Raw genomic sequence first — 20,662 nt, 5'->3', positions numbered from 1 at the left:
CCAGCACCATACCTGGGTCTGCAGCAAAGGCGCTTGGCGGGGGTAGGAAGCCCTCTGTGCTCCATAATCGGCCATTAGAAGCAGCTGGTGGTGAGGCGTGGCTGTCTGCGGGGCACTCCCAACGGCAAGTTCCCCCCGCCCTCCCCCCTTATTTCACCTGTTTTAAAATAGGCCTAAATTTGGGGGGAGGGGCTTAATTTCACCTTATGCCTAGAAAACATGCTGGGACTTCCTATGTGGGGGCGTATTGTTGGAGAAACACGGTAGTATGTGTTGTGAATCAATAAAAGTGAATAACCTAAATGCAAAATAGGGGTTGAAAACCTGCACACTTGATTGGTCCTTATACAACAACTTGGGATTGGGCCAGAACCAGTCCCTGATTGGCCACTTTTTGGGACTGTCCTTATTGGTCAGTGGTTTGAACTTGTTGCACATTTTCATTGGTTAATAAGGCAGCAGCTAACCCTATAAAAGGGTTACTGCTGCCCATAGCATTGCTCTGTTATGTTCTATCACTTTATTAAAGAGTTGAAGTCACTGGTCAGATGTCTGGTCTCCGTTATTCTCCATACTTAACACTGGCGACGAGGATGGGATCCGGAGACCGAAGAGCTGACTAACCTACAGAGCAACTAACAGAGCACGTGGTTGAACACGCACCATCAACGGCAACATGGCCAGCGGTGTCGTACCACCCGCTCCATTCGACCCAGAGACCGAAGACTGGGAGTCGTATATGGATAGGTTCCAGATGTTTCTGGAGACCAACAATTTGAAAAATGCAACAGCCGGAAAAAAAAAGAGCTATATTTCTAACCCATTGCGGCCCTACCGTATTTAAAATGGCAAAGTCACTTGCCAAGCCAGCAGAGGTAAAAGAGATGGACTGGGACGTCCTCGAGCCTTTACTACGGGCTCACTACGCGCCCACAGTGCCAACCTTAGTCCAAGACACGAATATTACCGGAGGGACCAACAGAAAGGTGAAAGCCTCGCTGATTATATCGCGGACCTCCGAAACCTTGGAGGCCTCTGCGGATTCGCCGACTTAGAAGAAGCTCTCCGGGACCGTTTGGTTCTGGGCCTAGAAGATGGCACGATCCAGAGTAAAATTATGGCTAAGAGGGACATCAGTCTCACCGATGCCCTTAAAGAAGCCTCGGCAGCAGAGGCAACCAAGAAGTCAGCAGCCGAATGCGCCGTACCAACGCACCGCTACGTAAACTCGCCACGGATACCTCGCCTCGCACAGAGAGACACCCGGTATCAACTCACCACGAAGACCTAGAGTCCCCGTCCGACAGCGATGAGGAAGAGGTCAACCGACTGCGAACGGAGCGAGATCAGTCCACGCAACCTCCTTTCGACCGTGTGCCGGTTGTGGATCCAATCACCCACGATCCGGCTGCAAATTCCTCGACGCGCTCTGCCGGTGCGGAGACGAGGTCACATCGCAAAGGTTTGCAGAAGCAAACAAAACTCCAAACCCCGACAGGCCGAATGCCAGTCTTCAGGATTCTTCGCACACACCGAGAAAAAATTAAACCACTCCTACAGAAACAAACCGTCCACCACTTCCACCAGGCGTGAAGAAACCCGGCGGGAAGAGACCCACCAAACAATCACCATAGGCCACGCTACATCCCTTGATGCTGGGAAAATCCGAGTAAAGGTCGCCATCGAAAACAAACCGTGCGTGATGGAGGTAGACTCGGGATCTTCCCTCTCTATGGTGTCGTGGAAAACGCTCCAACAGCTCCTTCCAACGATTCGCCGCCAAGACCTTAACCCTCAAAGGGTTATACTCAAAGACTATCAGGGCAACCGAATCCCGTCGTCGGGTCCCGCAGATTCAGGTCTCATTCAAGGACCGCACCGTCGCACTACCACTGACTGTCGTGGATCGCGACAGGCCTGGTCTCTAGGCCTCCAATGGTTCAGGCCGCTCGGAATCACTGTGGCCGGAGTCCACAAGGCGGCGTCGATTGGGAAGAAGCACTCGTGCAAGAATTCCAAGACGTTTGCGAACGGACTAGGCAAGTATAAGGGGACCCCAATCTCGTTTAACTTGAACCCTGAAATAGCACCCATCCGCCTTAAGCGCGTCAGGTGCCGTTAGCCTTAAAACCTAAAATCGACGAACAACTCGATAAGCTGATAGCGCAGGGCGTACTGGAACCCACCGACCACGCCCCGTTGGGAAACCCGATAGTGACGCCTATCAAGCCTGATGGGTCCCTAAGAATTTGTGGAGACTACCGGGCCACATTAAACCACGCACTGCAGCAAAGTGCTTATCCAGTACCGGTAGTGCAACATTTACTCCATTCCTGGGCGGCGGGAAAGTTTTGCCAAACTAGATCTAGCCCAGGCGTATCAACAATTGCCTGTAGACCCAACCATAGCCGAGGCGCAAGCGATCGTAACACATAGGCGCATTTAAATGCAACCGGCTCCAATTCGGGTAAGCGTCGCCCTGGAATCTTCCAGAGTTTAATGGAAAGGTTGTTACAAGGGATAAAAGGCGTTGTCCCATATTTCGACGATGTACTCATGCCGCACCTAACAAAGACATCCTAGAAAAAGCGACTCAGAGAAGTTTTACGAAGATTCCAAAATGCAGGCCTCAGAGTAAAAAAAGATAAATGCAAATTATGTACCGAAAAAGTAGAATTTTGGGGATACCTCCTGGACAGCCAAGGAATTCATCCCACCGAAGACAAATTACGAGCAATTAAAAGGCACCCACTCCAAGGAACAAGGCAGACCTACAGGCGTTCCTTGGACTTATCAATTTCTATAATGTGTTTTTACCCCACAAAGCAACAGTAGCTGAACCATTGCATAGACTATTAGACAAAAAAGCAACGTGGGTTTGGGGACAACGGGAACAACATGCTTTCCAACAAGTAAAGAAATTGCTAACTTCTGATTCAGTACTTATGCAGTACAACGAGACTCTGCCACTCACTATCACGTGTGATGCATCACCTTTGGGGTTGGGCAATTCTGGCCCACGTGTTACCAAACGGAGCGGAGGCCCCCATCGCGGTTTTTTTCGAACCTTAGCTAAAGCTGAGCGAAATTATAGTCAGCTGGACAAAAGCTTTAGCTATTGTTGCTGCAGTTAAAAGATTTCACGAATATGTTTATGGCCGTGCGTTTACAATAATCACTGATCACAAACCGCTACTGGGGATCATTGCGGGTAATAAACCAACCCCGTATATATTGTCCCTCAGAATGACCCGTTGGTCTGAATTCCTGGCGGCCTACAACTACACCTTGCAACACCGCCCGGAAATCGATTCTCACGCCGATGCATTGAGCAGAGCACCGCTCCCAGGCGCTGTTGTGGATCCAGCCCCAATCCTCTCAACACTACAGATTGAAGCTCTACAGGCACCACCCTTGGACGGCTAGAGACATTGCTTTTAAACGAAACGTGACCCAGTTCTGCAACACATACTACGCTGGGTTGAAAGGGGTGGCCGACGGACCAAATTGCACCTGAATGGGCGCCCTCAAAGCCCGCCAAACCGAGCTGTTTTCCCAAAAAGGCTGTATCTTGTGGGGCGATCGAGTCGTAATCCCTGACAAATTGCAACAGACTGTGTTGGCGGTATTGCATGAGGGACATCCGGGCATTGTGCGGATGAAATCACTCGCACGCAGCTATGCTTGGTGGCCAGGAATCGACAAAGAATCGAGGCCTGGGTCGCTACGTGCCAACGCTGCCAGGAGGTCAGCAACGCCCCACCTAAAGCAAGCCCAACCGAATGGGAAGCGCCAGGGGACCGTGGTCCTGTATTCATATTGACTTTGCGGGGCCTACCAAAGGTCACACTTTCTTGATTACTGTCGCGCCTATTCTAACTGGCTCGAGATTCATCGAATGCACACAACTACAACTGACTCAGTTATTAATAAATTAAACAGACTATTTGCCACACACGGGTTTCCGGACGTGTTGGTCTCGGACAACGGTCCACAGTTCACTGCATTGCCCTTTGAACAATATCTTGCTGATCGGGGCATCCGCCATGCGCTAACCTCGCCCGCGCACCCTGCAGCGAATGGACGTGCAGAACGCATGGTACAATTTGTGAAGAAGACCCTGCACAAAATGGAATTTGGCAACATCGACGAGAAAATCAATCGAATCCTCTTATTGCAGCACATCACGCCCCACAGCGTGACCAACAAAACACCCGCTGAACTTCTTATATGGGGCGGAAAATACGATCGCACCTTGACCAGCTCCACCCGCTTTCGCACCGGAAAAACCTTTCGGCTCCAGCAGCAAATGCCGGGAATTTAAGGTAGGCGATTTAATCTTTGCCAAAAACTTTTCCGGCGACCGTTATGGATACCCGCAACCGTTACCCACCTCACCGGGCCTAGATCTTACCGCCTGCTAACAGACGATGGGAGGGTGTGGAAACGCCACATAGACCAGCTCCGATCGAGATTACCACCCAGCGGCCATGACTTCCCGGTTCACCAACTCAAGGGGAGGGAGTATCGAGGAATTGACTTTGATACAACTAATAGCAGGTCAACGGGAGCCCTACAGCCCAGCGAAGCACCGGGCGTGAAGCGGGGAGGGAGTTGACTTCTTCAGGGAACTTTAATACGGGGAAAACGAACTGCAAAACCCCGAAGAAACACGCAGTAGCAGAGACAACCACAGTGAATGCAGCACGGAATCGCCGTGCAGCAAAATAGAATCTAACAAAGGTCATCCAAACGCTCCACCGGAACCGGACATTGGACAAAACCAGGTGGAGCCTCGGAAATCATCCAGGCAGACCAAGCGGCCTGCCTATCTTGAGATTTTATCACAGCTCCCCTCAAGCGGAACCCAAGGGGAGGGGTGTTGTGAATCAATAAAAGTGAATAACCTAAATGCAAAATAGGGGTTGAAAACCTGCACACTTGATTGGTCCTTATACAACAACTTGGGATTGGGCCAGAACCAGTCCCTGATTGGCCACTTTTGGGACTGTCCTTATTGGTCAGTGGTTTGAACTTGTTGCACATTTTCATTGGTTAATAAGGCAGCAGCTAACCCTATAAAGGGTTACTGCTGCCCATAACATTGCTCTGTTATGTTCTATAACTTTATTAAAGAGTTGAAGTCACTGGTCAGATGTCTGGTCTCTGTTATTCTCCATACTTAACAGTATGATTGAATATAATTATTCCATTAGTATAATTCTATACTAATATATAGTATAATACCAGGGCATTATTTTTCAACAGAGTGAGGAAGATGACTAAGGTTGAATAAGCTCTGTGCTGGCTTTTGAACAAGTTTAAACAGCAATGGGATAGAGTGGGGTAGTGATTATGATGTTGGACTGGAATTAGAATAATGCAGTCCACACTCAGCCAGAATATCTGCCCGGATGGTCTGTTGCTTATTATGTCTCAGCCTTAACCTCCCTTACAAAATCATCCTAGTGAAAATAAAAGTGGAGGAAGAATGACCTTGAGCCTCTGGGAGGAAAAAAAAAAAAAAAGCAAGATAGGAGGAGGAAGGAGGCAGGAGAAAAGATTTTGAAAAACAATACCCCTGACTGAGTATGATCAGATATTGATAAATCATTGTGTACCAAAACTTCAAGGCCACTGAAAGTTGGCAAGAGTCAAACATTTTTCTATACCAAAATTAGAAGCATTTTTTTTTAAAAATAGCTGAAGCTCTGAGTTGGGAGGAACTGAGGAGGTGTTCGTGATTGGTTGATTTCTGAATGGCACTGAACATGAGGGGACATCACTGTGTTATATTAAAGAACAACAGATGGATTCCTTTGGCCAAAGTGCTTAGGAATACTGGCAGCTATTGTTCAAAAACTCTGGACTGATCCGTTGATTAAATGGGTCTATACTAATTATACCTCATTAGTCTATTTGCCTAATCAAGTGATGCTTAAATTTGCACTGCTGCTACAGCTCCCTAAAATAATAAATAAATAAAACAAATTTTTGTTGTTGTTGTCATTAAGGTTGACCATGAAATAAATGTGTTTAATAAATAAATACATGTTAATCTCCATATCAGAGAAATCCTCAAATTTTGCTGTACAGTTTGTACGTATAAAATCAGAATGTTAGATGGGTTCCCACATTTCCTATGCAAATCTGATTGGGATTAAAAAAAATTGTGACCTTCCAAATTATTTGCAACTCCTCCAAATTGCTTGCAATATTTCATAATTGGAGAACCTCTGAGCTGAAGAATGGCTCCCATTAAAAGTGTATCTATATTTCCATAATAATTTTGACTTAGATATGCGTGACCAGAATTCCATCCATCTTTTATTATGTGGGAAGATTCCAGATACCATGGAAAAAAATTGTAAGAAAATCACCTTCATCAGAGAAATGTGCATAACATGTTCCTCCCTTTTACTAAGCAATGCATGGGAACTTGTCTTTCCTGCAAATATCCATTTTTTTCTCATCAATTTGCTCTCACATCAGCCTCCTCTCTCATTTTGAAGCTTGGGTGAAGAGGAAAAAAATTACTAGACCAGGAAGAATTTGGAGAGAGTATCAGCACTGGTGATGAAATTGTTTATTTTAGTTCCCATGGATTCTTGTCATTCCAAGCTCATACTGTTCCATACTGTTCCTCTGCATCAGTTTGACAAGAAAAAGTTTTTAAAATAGTTTTTTACATACTTTCTTGCACATTTTTCCTTATCCATACAACTTGGCTGTACATATGTCTTTTGGACAGCGGTGTTCTCTTAATGTAATTTTTCCACATTATTCTCAGTTAGATGTCAATGATTGTGCACCTTCTCAATAGGAGATATGAATTTCGGACAAAATTAATTCAGAAGTGCAAAACAAATACATGCCTTTGTGTGTGTGAATAGCAATATTTCTCCTCAGTTAACTCTTTCAGCCTCTTAGCAGCATTATTAGAAAAATATGGACTTGAGAAATTCTATTCTATTCTATTCTATTCTATTCTATTTTCTACTCTGCTCTACTCTATAATTCCATTCCATTATTACACTCCACTCCACTCTACTGTATTCTTCAGAACTAGAGCATATAGTTCTACATTGGCTCCAAAAGTTTTTTTTTTTTTAATGAAAACCTTTTCAGTGAAGGCCATTTCTGGCACTCACACACCCATTCATAGGGAACAAATGATTCTGTACACCTTAAATTCAAGGAACACCTATTCTGAGCTGTAGAACAGTTTACAATGATTTTTTGTAAGCTTGCCTTGTATTGTTGGCATGCAAGACTAAAGAGTTGGTGAGAACTTTGTTCATAAATGCAGTTTCAGAATTCATCAATGTGAGGATGCTCTTTGTGGACTACAGCTCTGCGTTTAACACTATCATTCCAGATATACTAGTAACCAAACCGTATAATCTGCAGGTCGCCACCCCCACGTGCTCCTGGATTAAGAACTTTTTGACAAACAGACCACAGTCTGTTAGACTTGGCCCCCACCTTTCTTCCATTATTACACTCAGTGCTGGTTCCTCCCAGGGTTGTGTCTTGAGCCCCCTGCTATATGCCTTGTACACCTTTGACTGCTCACCAAGCCATGCAACAAACACCATCATAAAGTTTGCGGACGACATGACTGTGATTGGTCTCATCTCCGGAGAGGATGAGACGGCATATAGGGCAGAAGTAGAGAACCTGTCTATCTGGTGTTCACAGAACAATCTGTCACTGAATGTCCATAAAACCGAAGAACTGATTATGGACTTCAGAAAACATGGACAGGACCATGTCCCACTCATCATCAATGGAGAACAAGTGGAAACTGTCCCTACGATCAGATTCCTTGGCATCCATATTTGGTCCCCTAATACCAAGGCCATAGTGAAGAAGGCTCAACAGCAGCTGCACTTCCTGCGGGTTCTCAGGAAGAACAATCTGGATAAGAAGCTGTTGCTGGCTTTCTATAAATCCTCTGTGGAGAGCACTCTGACATATTGTCTGGGTGTGTGGTATGCAGGCTCCACAGCTGAGGACAGGAAAACTGTACAGAGGGTGATAAACACAGCTCAAAAGATCATTGGTTGCCCTCTTCCCTCCCTGGAAGACTTAGCCAGGTCCCGCTGCCAAAGCAGAATCAAGGCCATCATAGAAGACCCCTCACACCCAGGCAATTATCTTTTTGATCTGCTGCCATCTGGATGGCCTTTTAGGTCAATAAAATCCCACACCACTAGACTAACAAATAGTTTCTTTCCCTGGGCCATTTGAACCGCAAATAAACACAAAGTCACTACCTTATTAAGATGTGAAAAGATGTGAAATCTCAATACCCCATTCAGATGTATAATAACATTACAGTACAATCCATCTCTTGTGTATTATACTCGGCTAAGTGTTACAGTCAGTGTTGGGTGTATATTTTGTGTATATTCGTAGATATTGTACTCTCAAATTGCAAATGGAAACGTGGGTGCTCTATTTTTCTTATCTTCATTTTTAAGTGCTTTGGTTTTATTGTATTGTGAACAGTTGCTGGGGTGCAATGACAATAAAGTTCTTCTTCTTCTTCTTCTTCTTCTTCTTCTTCTTCTTCTTCTTCTTCTTCTTCTTCTTCTTCTTCTTCTTCTTCTTCTTCTTCTTCTTCTTCTTCTTCTTCTTCTTCTTCTTCTTCTTCTTCTTCTATTAGTGAGCATTACATTCCTCTAATCCTTCTTTTATTCATATTTAAAAAGTCCAGATCTTCCCTTGCATTATCTACCTGATTGGCATGAGATGGATGGATGGGGTGCCTGGGCCTCTATTTCTGCTTAAATCTCTCATTTCCTGCTAGCACTTCAGTAAGAAGTTGGAAAAGAAGGAGTAAGAAGTTTGAAGGGTTATTGATCTGGTGGTGAAGTGGTTAGAATGCAGTACTGCAGGCTACTTCTGCTGACTGCTGTTTGGCAGTTCAATTCTGACTTGGCTCAAGATTGACTCAGCCTTCCATCCTTCCAAGGTGGGTAAAATGAGGGCCCAGATTGTCAGGGGCAATAGCTGACTCTGTTAACCACTTGGAGAGGACTGTAAAGCACTGGGAAGTGGTATATAAGTCAAAGTGTTATTGTTAATGCTAAGGCAGAAGAAGAAACCCCAAAGGCTGAACTTCTGAGCTATTGGCAATTGTCATATAAACCCCACAGTACTTATTTTAAAGAGAAGCAGTTCAGCTTCTTCAGAGTTAACTGAACTCAAACTAGAGGAAGCTTATTCTTTACTGTAGAAAATAATGATCCATGCCTTAGATTCTAGAAAAAACATTTTATTTTGGGTGGGTGGAAATGCAAGGAGAGAAATGTAGAGAATATTAAGGGCTCTTCCAGATAGGCTACACTTTTAGCAAAAATTCGAGCTATTTCATTCATTCACTGGTTCATTTATTTGTTCGCTCATTCATTATTTTTACAAACAATTTAAGATGGCAAATAAACCTAATATTCCTTCCTCTTCCCATTTTCCCCACAACAACAACCCTGTCTTGTGGGTTAGCTGAGGGAAAGTCCCAGACCCAAGGGAATCTACTTGGTTTTTGTGATTAAGGTGGGACTAGAATTCACAGTCTCCTAGCTTCTAGCCAGGTGCCCTAACCACTAGACCAGGGGTGTCCAACCTTGGCAACTTTAAGCCTGGAGGACTTCAACTCCCAGAATTCCCCAGCCAGCAAAGTCTGGGAGTTGAAGTCCTCCAGGCTTAAAGTTGCCAAGGTTGGACACCCCTGCACTAGACTAAACTGGCTATGGCCTCTGCTCAGAAGCTGTGACTGGATCCTTATGAGTGTAAGCTTTCTTGGGTTCCCCTGTTCCAATCATAACTTCTCTTCTTACCAAGACATTCTGTTTCAAGCAATAAGGACCACTGCAGAATGACAAGCACTTCACCGTAATGGTAGAAAGAGAAAAACTGGCCATCCTGAAATAACCTTCCTTAATGCAAGAGATGTAAGAAGGAAAGCAGACTGACTGGGGATGCGTAGATGCATGCAGAAGTGAGCAATCTCCTCCTAGGGATAGAAGCTTGTTGATGATGTAGACTTATCGGCTTGATTATAATAAAGGTAGCAGTTGGTGGCTTCTACAAATGAGCACATTTTCACATGATGTCAGTCTTGCCAAATACTCCAGACAAGAAACACATCCAGAAGTCTTAGCTTTACATTTATTATAAGCTTACATTACTATAAGAGATTTTTGCAAGTCTGAAAGTATATTTCTCATTCACCTTTAAGATCCAAGAAACTAGGGAGGCTCCATTCTGAGTTATTTAACATAGCTTAATTGCTTCTATGATCTTAGCTGCCTCTTATCTCACTGTTGTCTAGTCTGCTGCTTTCTTCCTTCTGTCTTCCAAGGTCACTCCCACATATCATTACCCAATGGTCTGTTTTTATACATCCAGCCCAAGGTCATTGTGTGGCTATTCTGTCACAATAGGGGTGCAAAAATAGGGAAGTTCCAAAGAAAGAAAGAGCACATTGTTTGAAGTTTTTGAGGCAGCAGTATCTGCAAGTTTCATCTAAAAGCACCACCCACTGGCAACATGATGGATGGAGAGAAAAGTAAGAAAAAAGTAAAGTTTTACGTTTAGGCAAGAAAAACCGAACACACAAGTATAGAATAGGTGGCACCTGGCTCAACAGTAGTAACTGTGAAAGGGATTTCGGAATTCTAGTGGATGAATATGAGCCAGCAGTGTGCTGCAGCTGCCAAAATAGCCAAAGCAGTCCTAGGTTGCGTTAATAGAGGGGTAGAATCAAGATCACGTGAAGTGTTAATACCACTTTAATGCTTTGGTAAGGCCACACTTGGAATACTGCATCCAGTTTTGGTCACCAGGATGTAAAAAAGATGTTGAGACTCTAGAAAGAGTGCAAAGAAGAGCAACAAAGATGATTAGAGGACTGAAAGCTAAAACGTATGAAGAATGGTTGCAGGATTTGAGTATATCTAGTTTAATGAAAAGAAGGACTAGGGATGACGTGATAGCAGTGTTCCGATACCTCAGGGCTGCCACAAAGGAGAGGGAGTCAAGCTATTCCCCAAAGCACCTGATGCAGAACAAGAAGCAATGGATGGAAACTAATCAAGGACAGAAGCAACCTAGAACTAAGGAGAAATTTCCTGACAATTAGAACAACTAATCAGTGGAATGACTTGGCTCCAACACTGGAGGTTTTAAAGAAGAGATTGGAAAACTGTTTGAAATGGGTTTACTACTTGAGCTGTTATTCTGTTGTTCTGGTGGCATCCTGCAGTTTTTTTTGGCGGGGGGGAGGATGCATGGAGAAGCATAGACAATGCAGGACACTGAGGCAGAGGAAAGGTGGAATAACCTGACACAGCAGCCTCTCCTCTCCTGCCTGCCTGTCCTCTTCAGAAACTGCAGCAGGTTACATGCTCTGACCAACTGATGTGGCAGGAACTAGTTATAACTAGGTTGCACTGGTCTGAGGCAGCCCAGTCTGTGTTGTGACTCAGAGACTGCTGGGAAAATCACTACTGAAACCTGCCGAGTGTGCTCTTTTCTGGCTGGCAGAACAGGAATAATCCAGCCCTTTCTGCCAATAAAAGACTGGGCAATAAATTTGTCTGCCAGCTTCATAATTAATGACTACAGACCCGAGCCTCTCATTTTCCTCCTCACTTTTTAGGGATGTACAGAACACTCTGGGACTACAGCAGAAACCAATTTGTCCCTTTCTGTTAGGCATAATTGAAGCTGGGCACAATTTACACATTTTTTTCCCCTTCTCCCATGTTTATTTCCCTGATTCTTCTGCCCAAAAGAGGTCCATCAAAGCAACTTTCCTTTAGCTATTTTAACAACATTAAACACTGGCATTTTTAACTTTATAAGGTTAGGGCTAAGAATGTTTTCTTGCATGGAACAATTGAGTCTGGGTAAAGACAAACAAGCTGCCATTTGTAGTTGGAATGAGAAAGAATCAATGTTTGCTTCATTTTGGGGAAATAATCCCTAGTTCATTGACACAAATGGAAGAAAAATTATACATTAGAATAGCTTGGAAGGTAGTTATGCACTTCTGGGAAGAAGTCAGAAACAAGTTCTCAGGATGGCGTCATCACTGTAAACTCAGAAAGGTAACCCCTATAATCTTATAATTTTTGAGGTCAAGGCTCTCCTCCCAGAGATCTTAAGGCTGTAGCCTTAGCATATTTTGAAAATAAATACTTTAAATAACTTAAGTTTGGAATTAAAATGGAATAAATTTTAATTTAAATCATTTTGAGGCATGTCTTGAAATATTCATATTCAATATTCATACAACTTTGGGTGCAATTTTTTTCTAAAAAGGTAAATTAAATTGCACTTACTAATAAGTAGATGTGAATCTGATACAGGCTGGAAACAGACTGACTCATCCTTCTAGAGACAAAATTGTGATCTGTATACAGTAGATAAGGCCAACTTGCAACAGGAAACAACCAGTTGGCTTGGTTCATATTTTACTGTGAATTTATTAAATTTACACTTTTTGAATGTTGTATATAGTAGTATATAATATTTGCAATTTCTAAATTTTGCAATGAGATTGGTTTTTTAAATTAAAAAATAGGGGAATGTACAAACAAAAATGTATTACCTTAGTGAAAAAAATGTGTCAGAGTGTGTGTGTGTGTGTGTGTGTGTTTGTGTGTGTTTGTGTGTATCTCAAATAGATTAAACTTTCTTTACGGTCTTAATAAATAAATTAATATGGAAATAAAATAAAATAAACCATAACAGATATCGAAAAAACTGATTCCACCACCCCAATTCTAAATCTGAAATGTTTTGATGTGTCAACCACAATGTCTTGCTCATTTATACTGTTGGGACTACAGCCACCTGAATTCCATACCCAACGTAATGACTTATAAATCTACAGAAGTCTTTTGTAAGTTCTCTAATCACTTTTACAATACATATAATGTTTTTTCTATGCCACCAGTGCCCTACATGTCAATAGTTTATGAAATAGGAGATGTTTAGCTTGATCCCCTGACACCGATATTATTGCCATGAAGCACTGACCTAAAAACAGGACTTGCCTGTTGAAACTGGAACAATGTGTTTCAAAGAAACATCACACACACACAAACATCCCAGGGCAGTAACTCTATTGAATTCTATTGCATAGTACAATATTAATGCAATATCAGGGTTTTTTAATTCAATGTATAGAATGTGACAGATGTGTGCTTGTGTTTAGTTTCATAGTCATAATATACACTGAAGATGGTATTTAATTTTGTTGAACGAGGTGCAATGACAATAAAGTAAAGTAAACTAAACTAAAGATGGAGTTGTTTCTCCTTGAAGTATGACCATGTTGTTGATTGCATCATCTACGTTCATTTAAAGAACGTTGTGCTAAATCAGAACTTGGGGAACTCATTGAAGCTGATATGGAATAAAAGAGTTTGTTAATATGTTCTAAAAAGAGAAGATGCATTATGGCCACATTTTGGTAACCTAGTGCCTTCCCAGAATTGCCATTGTAGCAATTTGTCTGAAATAGTATAGCATCTCCTGCTTGAGCAGGGGGCTGGAGTAGATAGAAGACCTCCAAGGTTTCTTCCAATTGTAATAACAATAATAATAATACAATAATATTCTGTTATTATAATATTATAATAATATTCTGTTACAATGCTACTGGAGCCAAGCTTCAGCAAATACGGAAGACTCAGAAGTGCAAAAAATCCTATAGTCACCCCAATGACATCAACAGAATTTCAAGAATGTATTAAAATATGGCCTAGACTAAGATGAACTTTGTGCAGGAAAATGGCATCCTAATGGAAGGTTCAACCATTTGGACTGATTTCAGATTGTTGAGGTTAAGCCAATTATGAAAGGGAGATCATATTTTTAATTTTTTTCAGGCAGTTGGGTTTGTTTTGCTTTTTAAATTTATTTTAGGCGGTACACTGCAATTTTTGCATGTTTCTTGACTCAACATAACAAGAACTGTGCTACTAATTTTAGGCAACCATACCTCTAAAATCCAGTAAAGCAATTTAAGGGATGTCCACTGTCTGTAATAACTAAATTTCATGGACCTCATGAGGTTTTTGGTGGTTTTGGGCTGCCCATCTATGATGAGAATAATGATCAAAATCACTCCGATCTAAACTCTGGCTGAATTAAAAAGCTCAGTGGATTCATTTGAAGCTAACCTCTTCCATAGATTCAATTATAAAAATATATGCATTGCTCCCACTCTTGGGAAGAAGAAGAATTAGTGTGACCACAAATATTTAAAATGCTTACAGCCTTTAACTGACTGCAATGGCTGCTAATAAGAAGAAGATCGAACCATGAAGAGAATTCTACTTGGGACAGGTTTAAGGCACTGAATACCAAGAGAAAACCTTGAACAAATCCTAAGTATTTATCCCTTACCTCTTCATATATTAATACCCCAAATTGTCAAATTGGACAGGATTTTGACACATCCAACCCTGAGCAATCTTATGATATTTTGTCACTCTTGCGCAGGCAAGATGTAGGGTACACGGTCAAGTTTTTGAAGTCTTCTGAAAGACCAACAGGGTTTGTGCTATTCTATTGATTTTATTTATTTAATTTGTCAATCGCTTACAAGATAATAGGCATAAGTATAAACATGAGTAAGGATATAAGAAATAGGTATGAATAAATGTGGACAATAGGACAGGGACGGTAGGCACAATTGTGCACATGCACGCCCCTTACAGACCTCTTAGGAATGAGGTGAGGTCAATAGTGGATAGTTTAAGATTAAAAGAGTGGGGGTTAAAGGATGTAACAACAGAGTCAGGTAGTGCATTCCTGGCATTGATCACTCTGTTGCTGAAGTCGTACTTTCTGCAATCAAGTTTGGAGCAGTTTACATTGAGTTTGTATCTGTTGTGTGCTCTTGTATTGTTACGTTTGAAGCTGAAGTAGTCATTGGCTGGTAGGACATTGTAGCAGATAATTTTGTGTACTACGCTTAAGTCCATCCGTAGGCAGCATAGTTCAAGGTTGTCCAAGCCCAAAATTTCAAGCTTGGTGATATAGGGTATTCTGTTGCGAGCATTTCTATTCTAATCTCTGAAGGGAGAAGAATCCACAAAACAGAGGCTACAGCAGAGAAGGCCCATCTTCTGGTCCTTGGTAGCCAACATTTTTTGGCTGATGGGATCCACAGTATGCCTAGTCTGATGGACTGGATTGCACAGGTAGATATTCTTGGAAAAAGATGATCCCTTAGGTTTTTTGCCATTATAAAAGTTGAAAATTCCCAAAAGTTATTTAGGGGTGTCACAGATACCCATGTTATGCAAGTGCTGCATTTCTGACCCCCGATATAAAATACATTTTCTACTGCCTAGATCTTAAATTAGAAAGTATCTTATGATTATATTATGTTGTTGTTCGTATGTACATGAGAGCTTATGGACTGGAGACAAATTCCTTGTGTGTCCAATCACACCTGGCCAATAAAGAATATTCTATATTCTATTCTTTCAAATGATTCCCCATTGCAAAATTCTGAATTTTATTTCTCTTTATCTCAAAATGTCCGAGATATAGTCAAAGCGATAAAACACTCATGGACTCTGTAACAGCAATTGCTGTTACTCCCAGGAATATATTTTCCAATATATTTGTCAGGTTGGGAGAAAACAGTTTCTTAATTATTTTTAACCATCAGTTAGAAGTGTAGAAATCAATTCTAGGATATTCAGTTCAGTATCAGAATAATATTCAAAAGATTCTAATTCCTCAGTGTGTGAAAAAGTTAGAATGATACGGCAAGTGACTTAAAATGGCACTGTAATTTTATTAGCAAAATTTCTTTCTATTGTTCCATTTTTTAAATATATGAAATCCTCTCTTTGGTTTAAAAATATCACCTGAAGCAGCATCAAATAAGTAAATATACTGTATATAACAAGTTGTGGCTGATGAATCAGGTTGTTAGCGGTGAAGGCCCATGTTCTAAATCTCTGAAGTTTTGAAGTCCCTCAAAAAGGTCAGTGTGAGAGCTACAGTAAGTAGGGGGCGTGCATAAGCACACCAAAGTGCCTACCGTCCCTGGCCTATTGTTTCTTTTATTTTTCTTATATGTACCCATATATTTTTCTTTTTTTTATATGTACCCATTTCATGTATTCATAACTATGTATATACTTATACCTATTATCCTGTAAATGATTGACAAATCAAAATAAATAAATAAATAAAATAAAAGTATGCAATCTCTGATTTTGAAAGGAGTACTTCTATCTGTCCTGAAGCACATCTTCCAAACTGAGTTTGAGGCATTCTGTGGACCTCCCCAGAATTAAAACTGTACATTGCAACATATGGGAGATGTTGACATTAGTCATTTGCTTCCATCTTCTATAATTGTTTCTGAGTTTCTTTATTTGCTTAGAAAGCAGCTCTTCCTACTGGAACATATGGACATGGGCAAATTATTTAAGAGGTTTAAATAATGAAAAATGATGTTAAAGCTAATATTCTCCAACCCAGCGTAAAATCATAAATAGACAACCTTAGTGAATCTTTCCTGCAACCAAGGACAATCATTCGAATGGGTTAATGCAACTTCTCAGATGTTCATGGCTAGGTTGGCCTCAGATGTCCCATGTCAGAGCCTACATTGTTCTCAGCACAGACTCAGTGGTCACCATTCACCAAACCTTTGGAGAAGCCATCAAGAACTAAACTACCATTCTCAAGGAAACTCACACAATTCCTAGTTTCTCACTGCAATAAATAGCAGTCTGTTCATTTCAGCTCTGCTTCGCTCACAAAATCTACCAACATTGGTTTCTTTTAGCATCATGTTAAGTCAGAATTTTCTCAAATATAGTTTGTTGAGTAAGCCATATTGCCCTCTTTCACAGACACCACTGGTCTATCAGGGCTGGATTTGTACATCATTCTTTGTAAATATAATTTAAAAATAAATTGAACACACACTGTTGGGTAATATAATCCACATGAACTAGCAATAACCAGTTGCTCAATTTTGAGAGGAGGGCGGGACTACTGTAATATATATTATTTATCACTATTCAGAAGTTTTAAAACTTTATTTTTGTCAGGTGCTGCTTAAAGGCATTTTGGAACAGAGCAGCATCTAAAACACAATAATAAATATACAAATCAATAATAAAATAATAAAATAAAATAAAATAAAATAAAATAAAATAAAATAAAATAAAATAATAAAATAAAATAAAATAAAATAAAATAAAATAAAATAAAATAAAATAAAATAAAATAAAATAATAAAATAATAAAATAATAAAATAAAATAAAATAAAATAATAAAATAAAATAAAATAAAATAATAAAATAAAATAAAATAACATACTGTATGTTCAACATTTCTTCTGCTAAAGTATGCTTTAGCACAGGGATGTCAAACTCAATTTCATTGAGGGCCACATCAGGGTTGTGTTTGACCTCAGGGAGCCGGGGTGGGCATGGCCGTGGGGCCCATGGCCAGCTCAACATCACTTGTTTCAGGGGCACCTGTGGTTGTCTGAATGCTCTGGCAGTGAAAACCGGCTGCATAGCTCCATTTTCTGTTGTGATAACCTCCTGAAACCCTTTGCCAGTGAAAAAAGAGCTCGGGAGGACCACATGTGGCCCTCCCGAGCTCTGTTTTCGCTGGCAGAGGCACTGTGAGCTGGTCCTTTGCTGTTTCCAGGGTGGCTCTGCGGGCTGGATCTGGCCCCCAGTCCTTGAGTTTGACACCCCTGCTTTAGCACAAGTAGATATCTCTCATTTTTACATTCGAGGTCATAATTTCCCCCCTGTGCCACCCGCACCCACTAATTACATTGCAAATTGAGTGAATCTGACCTCAGTCTACATTATTGAAATGGTTAAAATGATGCTGTGACTTGAATGAAATCCCAGGGATTTCAATGAGTCTACTCTGAGTGTTTGAAATTCACTTTATAAATATATACTCACTATATAAAACCTTAATATTTCCACTCAAAAAGAAAACCATCTTAAAACATAGGCAATATCGTTGTCTTTCTTTAATGTTCAATACATGCCACTAGGTGGCAAACTTCTGAGGTTAGAGTTCTCAATGTTTATGAAGCATTATACACTGATAATTGTTGTTTCCCGATGCCCTTTGGGTAATTCAATATATATATATTTATTTTTGGAGGGTTTTACGCCTGTGAATAACGTTCTTAGTGAACAATCTTTAGGAAATTGAATTATCAAAAACAGAGCCTTGCAGATGCACAAGATTGCAATTCCAGTATGGAATGGAAGACTCCTAACGGAGTATGCTATTATCCATTCCAATGGAGGTAACTGACATTGAATTTCAGAACATCTGGAACATCAATCTCATTGAAGGTATCAGGGAGGGGCACATGGAATATGTTGTCACTGCGTTGCTACTGTGTTTCTCATATAATAAGGCCGAAAAAATGGTTAGGCTGTCTTTTCGGGGGTGACTTAATTCCCCCCCCCTCTTACATCTTTGGGCGGGCAGGCGGCGACGGCTTGGATGTTGACCTCGGCGTTGGTGGGGCACTTCGTATCGAGGTCAACGCAGGCAGCACCATATCCGGGTGTGCAACAAAAGTACTTCCTAACGGCAAGCCCCCTCCCACCATTCCCCACCATTTTGCATGTTTTAATATACGCCTTAATTTGGGGGGAGGGGCTTAATTTCACTTCATGCCTATAAAACATGCTGGGACTTCCTATCGGGGGAGGCCGTATTGTTGGAGAAACATGGTATTATATTTAACATGGATACAAAAGTACTTGGGCTGATGTCAGCTTTCCAGGTAAACCAGACAGGAAATATAACTTGATGAACTAATTCTAGTTTATTATAAGGCTACATTAACAGAATGTTTCAAGTCTGAAAGTACAAACTTCCCACCATCACCTTTAACTTAAACCCTTAGGGCAGACCTTTCGGCCTCTGATTTTTAAGCTATTGGGAGCTCTTGCTTCTCTTGTTTGAGTGTTCCCTATACAGCATCTTGTTCTCCAATGTCATCCTCGCGGTCTATTACAGGGAAACACATGTTATTATGTTTGTGACATCATTGTGGTTTGTAATGGGCATCTGTGTCTCGAGAGTTTATTGTGAGTATTCCAGCATAATTGCCTTTACTTACTATTTGATTTACAGATGAAATTCTTGACCAGGGATGGGACAAAATTCTATTCCAGGTGAATTTTTCATTGCAGAATTTATGACAAAATAACCAAGGGAACAGAGGTTTCTCTATCCTAGCAACTTCCAGATAGTTACAGTCTATCTTCAATCATACATAGGTCTTCTCCATGACATTGTCATGCAAACACTAGCAAGTGATGCCCCTATCTTAGCAACTTGCATTTGCAATGTTCTGTGTGTACAAAAAATATGCTTATGACAAAATGTTCCACCAAACTTCAGCTGTCCTGCAGATTTTCATCTCTGATTCGTCATAACACCTGTAACTTGATCAGAAAATATTTTCCAAGAAAAACAGATCAATGAAAATAAGATTGAGGATACATTTTGTTGTTGGTTTTTCTCTTTAAAATAAAGGATTCCGTGATTTAAAAGAAATCCCAAGAACTCTACTGATTTTACTCTTGGGAATTTTTTCTCTCCCAAAAGTGTAACAGGGATTGTTAAGATGAACTCAGCAAGAGGCCTTGGGAAAACTAAGACATAGATTCTTTTTAGGGACATTTAATCAGCCTGACATGGACTGGAAATTGGCTTCAAGTAGTAAAATAACCCTGAATTCACTGTGGATTTTTTTTAAAAAAAGTTTGCTTTCAATAACAATTAAAATATCAAATTAATTACATTAATTTCAGGAAACAATGGATTTACCTTCATCTTTGTGTTTGTTGCAGCCAAAGCTGTGGAACACATAGATGTCAGTTCGGGGTTTTCCAGTTTGGTCCATGGTCCACGTGCTTCTCCTTTTTTTGAAATGAGGTGTGTCCTTCATTTGATGTTCAAAGCTAATAGACAAAGAAATGGTACTTCTTGTGCAGAAAACTCTTATAACCGAAAGCACATTATTTACTTTTCTAGCAGTGGTTTGCTGGATTCTCATAATCAAGATCCATAGAGCTATCAAAACATTCCGCAGAATTCTGCAATATTAATACTTCTTTCTTTTCCTCTTTGCAGACTCTTCGTGAGCAACAACAGCAGTTACAAAGACGTTCTGGCAAATGTAACTTTACTCCTCTTCGTATTTAGTCCTGCCACAATTTTTTTTTCTAGAAGCCCAAAGCAGTTTCTTCTGAATTGAAACTGCACAAAAATTGCATGTCCCAGGACCAGAAAGAAAAACCTGTAGGAGCTTCTGTGAAAGAAAGCTGCTTTCCTGACAGTTGACACTGGAGAGGCACTTAAGAGAGGCAGGACTCTGGGAGGGGATATGTAAAGTCATCCCGATTAACATAAAGAAGGAATGCAGCCAATGAATAATGTTTCGTTTTTCTTTCATGGGATTTATTAACAGGAATCTGAGATGGCTAAGTTTCATGTTCCCTACAGATGAGTTGGAAGCGAGATTTTTTTTTGTTCAGAAATGTTTTTCTATGCTTTTCTAATCTGAAACTTTTAACAAATTTATGACAGCATGTGTTTCTCTAGTGT

General features: G+C 40.9%; 1 protein-coding gene across 2 annotated transcripts in view; it reads right to left on the bottom strand.

Annotated features, from left to right (window-relative positions):
- The window catches only part of RANBP3L (RAN binding protein 3 like), a 66,885-nt gene extending 46,464 nt beyond the window's left edge, over nucleotides 1-20,421 (bottom strand). For both annotated transcript variants that reach the window (XM_087958514.1, XM_087958513.1), the window contains exon 1: nucleotides 19,883-20,421. In XM_087958514.1, coding sequence (XP_087814640.1) covers nucleotides 19,883-20,111 — 229 coding nt within the window. In that variant the 5' untranslated portion in view covers nucleotides 20,112-20,421. The remainder of the gene's footprint in view (nucleotides 1-19,882) is intronic.
- Between the last annotated feature and the right edge of the window lie 241 nt (nucleotides 20,422-20,662).

Source organism: Notechis scutatus, chromosome 2, assembly GCF_049901735.1.
Source record: "Notechis scutatus isolate UNSWTSFEM ecotype Mainland chromosome 2, rNotScu1.2, whole genome shotgun sequence".
Taxonomy (NCBI): Eukaryota; Metazoa; Chordata; class Lepidosauria; order Squamata; family Elapidae; genus Notechis; species Notechis scutatus.
The sequence above is the reverse complement of the archived record's forward strand: the minus strand, read 5'-3'. Positions and strand labels throughout refer to the sequence as shown.